Source organism: Salmo trutta, chromosome 24 (assembly GCF_901001165.1).
Source record: "Salmo trutta chromosome 24, fSalTru1.1, whole genome shotgun sequence".
In the NCBI taxonomy this organism is placed as follows: domain Eukaryota; kingdom Metazoa; phylum Chordata; class Actinopteri; order Salmoniformes; family Salmonidae; genus Salmo; species Salmo trutta.
The window spans coordinates 27770409-27776408 of record NC_042980.1 but is presented as its reverse complement, the minus strand read 5'-3'; the positions used below and the strand labels follow the sequence as shown (position 1 = coordinate 27776408).

General features: G+C 44.3%; 1 protein-coding gene across 14 annotated transcripts in view; it reads left to right on the top strand.

Moving 5' to 3' along the window:
- The first annotated feature begins 1466 nt into the window (after positions 1–1466).
- Positions 1467–6000, top strand: part of map4k4 (mitogen-activated protein kinase kinase kinase kinase 4) — a 91649-nt gene continuing 87115 nt past the window's right edge. For 7 of the 14 annotated variants that reach the window (XM_029711667.1, XM_029711669.1, XM_029711668.1 and 4 more), the window contains exons 1-2: positions 1475–1818; positions 2117–2182. In XM_029711667.1, the coding sequence (XP_029567527.1) occupies positions 1762–1818; positions 2117–2182 (123 nt within the window). In that variant the 5' untranslated portion in view covers positions 1475–1761. Of the gene's footprint in view, positions 1819–2116; positions 2183–6000 lie in introns of all 14 variants that reach the window. The other 7 variants (XM_029711676.1, XM_029711678.1, XM_029711679.1 and 4 more) reach the window with 3 other exon arrangements.

The following is a 6000-nucleotide window of genomic DNA, read 5'->3' as shown; positions in this document are numbered from 1 at the left end:
CACATAAACATATTGTGAGTTTCACCTTACTGTAATATAATAAACGGTTTATTGATACATTGTAAACAAAATATACTGAACAAAAATATAAACGCGTTGGTCCCATGTTTCATGAGCTGAAATTAAAGATCCCATACACGCAAAAGCTTGTTTCTCTCAGATTTTGTGCACAAATTAATTGACATCCCTGTTAGTGAGTATTTCACATTTGCCAAAAAAATCCATCCACCTAACAGGTGTGGAATATCAAGAAGCTGATTAAACAGTATGATCATTACACAGGTGCACCTTTTGCTGGGGACAATAAAAGGCCACTCTAAAATGTGCAGTTTAGAGAATTTAGCAACACGTCCAAACGGCCTCACAACCGCAGACCATGTGTATGGCGCTGTGTGGGTGAGCGGTTTGCTAATGTCAACATTGTGAACAGAGTGCCCCATCTGTCGGTGGGGTTATGGTATGGGCAGGCATAAGCTACGGACAACGAACACAATTGCATTTTATCAATGGCAATTTGAATGCACAAAGATACCGTGACGAGATCCTGAGGCCCATTGTTGTGTCATTCATCAGCCGCCATCACCTCATGTTTCAGCATGATAATGCACTGCCCCATGTCGCAAGGATCTGTACACAATGGAAGCTGAAAATGTCCCAGTTCTTCCAATGGCCTGCATACTCACCAGACATGTCACTCATTGAGCATGTTTGGGATGCTCCGGATCGACCTGTCCATTTCCCGCCAATATACAGCAACTTCACAGCAATTGAAGAGGAGTGGGACAACATTCCACAGGCCACAATCAACAGCCTGATCAACTCTATGCAAAGGAGATGTGTCATGCTCATGAGGCAAATGATGGTCTCACCAGATACTGACTGGTTTTCTGATCCATGTCCCTACCTTTCTTTTAAGGTATCTGTGACCAACAAATGCATATCTGTATTCCCAGTCATGTGAAATCTTTAGATTAAGGACTAATTAATTTATTTAAATTGACTGATTTCCTTATATGAACTGTAACTTGGTAAAATCTTTGAAGTTGTTGCATGTTGTGTTTATATTTTTGTTCATACCTAGTTTAGACCTAATTTAGGTAGGCTATATGCATGGATGGCAGGTTGCCAAGCAGTTTAAGCTGTTTGGCCAGTAACCGAAAAAGGTCGCTGGTTTGAATCCCCAAGCCGACTAGGTGAACAATCTGGTAATGTGCCCCTGAGCAAGGCACATAACCCTAATTGCTCCTGTAAATCGCTCTGGATAAAACGTATGCTAAAATGTAAATGGATGTCGTTTTATGAAGACTACAAAAAAAAACAATGCTTAAAAATACATTATTGTGAGCTAATCAGCATGGCACATATATTCAGCATGTTTGGATTAATTTATGTTGGGGAAAGGGGGAGCAGCGGCTCCCTCTATCTCTCTACTGCCCTCACTCAGGCCCTGACCGATTCAGCTTCCTCTGTTGGTGATGCTTTACAGGGGAGTGAGTGAGAGAGCGACAACAAGAGAGAGGGAGGCAGGGGGAGAATAGAGAAGAGCAAGCAGCACTTAGCACTGCCAGCCGCGGTAGCTCAATATGGAGTAACCGCGTAGGCTCGACAACGACGGGAGTACAAAGAACAACCCGCTTTGGATCGAAATTACATTAACAAGGAATAAGGGATCACTTCCAATAATGAGATACAACATTGCATATACACAATCAACTTGAAGGGAATAAAATAGACTTTGCAATTTCTATTTATTATTGAAAAATGGCGAACGAGTCTCCAGCTAAAAGTCTAGTTGACATAGACCTTGCCTCTTTGCGGGTGAGTGCAATACATCTTATCTGAGGATGTACATTTTTTGCTGTCCAAATCCTTTTATTGGCGCAACCATGGGCTAAACCAGGGTAAAATGTGTTACAAATGGGATGTGTTGTTCTTGGTAGGATAGGGGGATAAATTCCTCTCTTTCCTTTGTTGCCAATGCACTGGCATGTGAGGCAAATCTGGCGCTACTGCCTAATTGAACGGGTTGTAACGTTGGCCATGATACTATGAAAACCACCCATCTTTCACAAAGTTATTTGGTAAATGTTAACCATTTGTAAATTTCATTTTACAGGACCCAGCTGGTATTTTCGAACTGGTGGAAGTGGTCGGCAATGGCACGTATGGACAAGTATACAAGGTTTGTTTGCGTTTCCCAATTCCACATATGCAATATATAGCCTACTGTAGGCAGTCAGAGACCACCGAAAATAGGCGGAAACTAGCGCAAACATGTATTTTTCTCCCAGTTTCAGAGAAGTGGTAAATTGCCTATAGACGGTTGGACCAGTGCGGACTGGATTATTATTGCGCCGAGGTGTAGGGTATAGCCTAAAGATTTAGACATATACATTTCCTTTTCTTTACGATTTTGTCATGTGTTTTATTGTGTTAGGATTAACTAACTGCAACCCATCAGATTTAACAAGCCAAACCAGCTCTAATTTGTCTGGCGATCCTTATCATAGGCGCCTGACCGACTTCTCCCGGTGCGCTACTGGGTGTGCACCGTTGCGCATACTGTATTCAGATCCAATGCAGTGATGAGCTTTTGACATGCCACTTACAGTCGATTAGCAAAGTATGGGATTCGATGTAGGAGCGATTGTCCCGTGTAGCCCAGTTGGTACAGCATGGACAGGGTTGTGGGTTCGATTCCCAAGGTGGACCAGTACGAAAAAAAATATTAGAATGTATGCACTCACCACTTACTGTAAGTCATTCTGGATAAGAGCATCTGCTATATGACAAAATGTAAAATTGTGCGGATAGTATCTAGCTACAGCCATCACGTCTCACCGGAGTGGATAGAGCACCCTACCTAGGCTACATCACATCCTGTTGTTTTGAAGCTGCTGCTATCTGGTAGAAAGGAAGGGAGATTGGGAGAATATGTCCAGACCTGTTGTCACCTGATTTATTGGTCACAAATGGATGCCGATGGAAAATTATCAGACCTTTTGAATGGCCAATTTGATCCTCACTTGATTTAGCTTGCCTGGCAGTCTATGCAACGGGATAGTCTTAAAAGTGCAAACTCAAAGCCAAATCAATTGTACCATATTCATTTTGTCATATTAATATTTACATATGTAAAATACTTTCAAATATATAAAAGCCTTTAAAATATGCATTTGATCCATATCAAATAATCTGTGAAATGAACATTTGGGCAATTGAGGCCTCTTCCGAGTTGCGCGGTCTAAGGCACTGCATCTCAGTGCTAGAGGCGTCACTACATAGGCACAGACACATGCATACAAACACATGATAACATACGCACTATACACACACAGTACACATGTATTTTGCCTTGTAGATATGTGGTAGTGGAGTATGGGCCTGAGGGCACACACTTAGTGTGTTGTGAGTTCTGTAATGAATGTATTGTAATTCTTTTCAATTGTATAACTGCCTTAGTTTTGCCGGATCCCAGGAAGAGTAGCTGATAATAAATACAAATACTACAGACCCTAGTTCGAGTCCAGGCTATATCACAACCTGCCATGATTGGGCGGCGCACAATTGGCCCAGCGTTGGCCAGGTTTGGCAGGGGTAGGCCGTCATTGTAAATAAGAATTTTTTATTTTATTTTTGGCTTTGGGGGTGACCAGAGAGATATACCTGCTGGAGCGTGTGCTACAGGTGGGTGCTGCTATGGTGACCAGCGAGCTGAGATAAGGGGGGACTTTACCTAGCAGGGTCTTGTAGATGACCTGGAGCCAGTGGGTTTGGCGACGAGTATGAAGCGAGGGCCAGCCAACGAGAGCGTACAGGTCGCAGTGGTGGGTAGTATATGGGGCTTTGGTGACAAAACGGATGGCACTGTGATAGACTGCATCCAATTTATTGAGTAGGGTATTGGAGGCTATTTTGTAAATGACATCGCCGAAGTTGAGGATCGGTAGGATGGTCAGTTTTACAAGGGTATGTTTGGCAGCATGAGTGAAGGATGCTTTGTTGCGAAATAGGAAGCCAATTCTAGATTTAACTTTGGATTGGAGATGCTTGATGTGAGTCTGGAAGGAGAGTTTACAGTCTAACCAGACACCTAGGTATTTGTAGTTGTCCACAAATTCTAAGTCAAAACCGTCCAGAGTAGTGATGCTGGACGGGCGGGCAGGTGCAGGCAGCGATCGGTTGAAGAGCATGCATTTAGTTTTACTTGTATTTAAGAGCAGTTGGAGGCCACGGTAGGAGAGTTGTATGGCATTGAAGCTCGTCTGGAGGGTTCTTAACACAGTGTCCAAAGAAGGGCCAGAAGTATACAGAATGGTGTCGTCTGCGTAGAGGTGGATCAGAGACTCACCAGCAGCAAGAGCAACATCATTGATGTATACAGAGAAGAGAGTCGGCCCAAGAATTGAACCCTGTGGCACCCCCAGAGACTGCCAGAGGTCCGGACAACAGGCCCTCCGATTTGACACACTGAACTCTATCAGAGAAGTAGTTGGTGAACCAGGCGAGAAAATCATTTGAGAAACCAAGGCTATTGAGTCTGCCGATGAGGATGTGGTGATTGACAGAGTCGAAAGCCTTGGCCAGGTCTATGAATACGGCTGCACAATATTGTTTCTTATTGATGACGGTTAAGATATCGTTAAGGACCTTGAGCGTGGCAGAGGTGCACCCATGACCAGCTCTGCAACCAGATTGCAAAGCGGAGAAGGTGCGGTGGGATTCGAAATGGTCGGTAATCTGTTTGTTGACTTGGCTTTCGAAGACCTTAGAAAGGCAGGGTAGGATAGATATAGGTCTGTAGCAGTTTGGGTCAAGAGTGTCCCCCCCTTTGAAGAGGGGGATGACCACAGCAGCTTTCCAATCTTTGGGAATCTCAGACGACACGAAAGAGAGGTTGAACAGGCTAGTAATAGGGGTTGCAACAATTTCGGCAGATAATTTTAGAAAGAAAGGGTCCAGATTGTCTAGCCCGGCTGATTTGTAGGGGTCCAGATTTTGCAGCTCTTTCAGAACATCAGCTGACTGGATTTGGGAGAAGGAGAAATGGGGAAGGCTTGGGTGAGTTGCTGTGGGGGGGGGTGCAGTGCTGTTGACCGGGGTAGTGGTAGCCAGGTGGAAAGCATGGCCAGCCGTAGAAAAATGTTTATTGGAATTCTCTATTATAGTGGATTTATCGGTGGTGACAGAGTTTCCTATCCTCAGTGCAGTGGGCAGATGGGAGGAGGTGCTCTTATTCTCCATGGACTTTACAGTGTCCCAGAACTTTTTTGAGTTTGTGTTGCAGGAAGCAAATTTCTGCTTGAAAAAGCTAGCCTTGGCTTTTTTAAATGTCTGTGTATTTTGGTTTCTAACTTCCCTGAAAAGTTGCATATCACGGGGGCTGTTTGATGCTAATGCAGAACGCCACAGGATGTTTTTGTGTTGGTTAAGGGCAGTCAGGTCTGGAGAGAACCAAGGGCTATATCTCTTCCTGGTTCTAAATTTCTTGAATGGGGCATGCTTATTTAAGATGGTGAGGAAGGCATTTAAAAAAAAAAAATTAGGCATCCTCTACTGACGGGATGAGGTCAATATCCTTCCAGGATACCCGGGCCAGGTCGATTAGAAAGGCCTGCTCGATGAAGTGTTTCAGTGAGCGTTTGACAGTGATGAGTGGAGGTAATTTCACCTCTGACCCATTACGGATGCAGGCAATGAGGCAGTGATCGCTGAGATCTTGGTTGAAAACAGCAGAGGTGTATTTAGAGGGCAAGTTGGTTAGGATGATATCTATGAGGGTGCCCGTGTTTACGGCTTTGGGGTGGTACCTGGTAGGTTCATTGATAATTTGTGTGAGATTGAGGGCATCAAGCATAGATTGTAGGATGGCTGGGGTGTTAAGCATGTCCCAGTTTAGGTCACCTAGCAGCACGAGCTCTGAAGATAGATGGGAGGCAATCAATTCACATATGATGTCAAGAGCACAGCTGGGGGCAGAGGGTGGTCTATAGCAGGCGG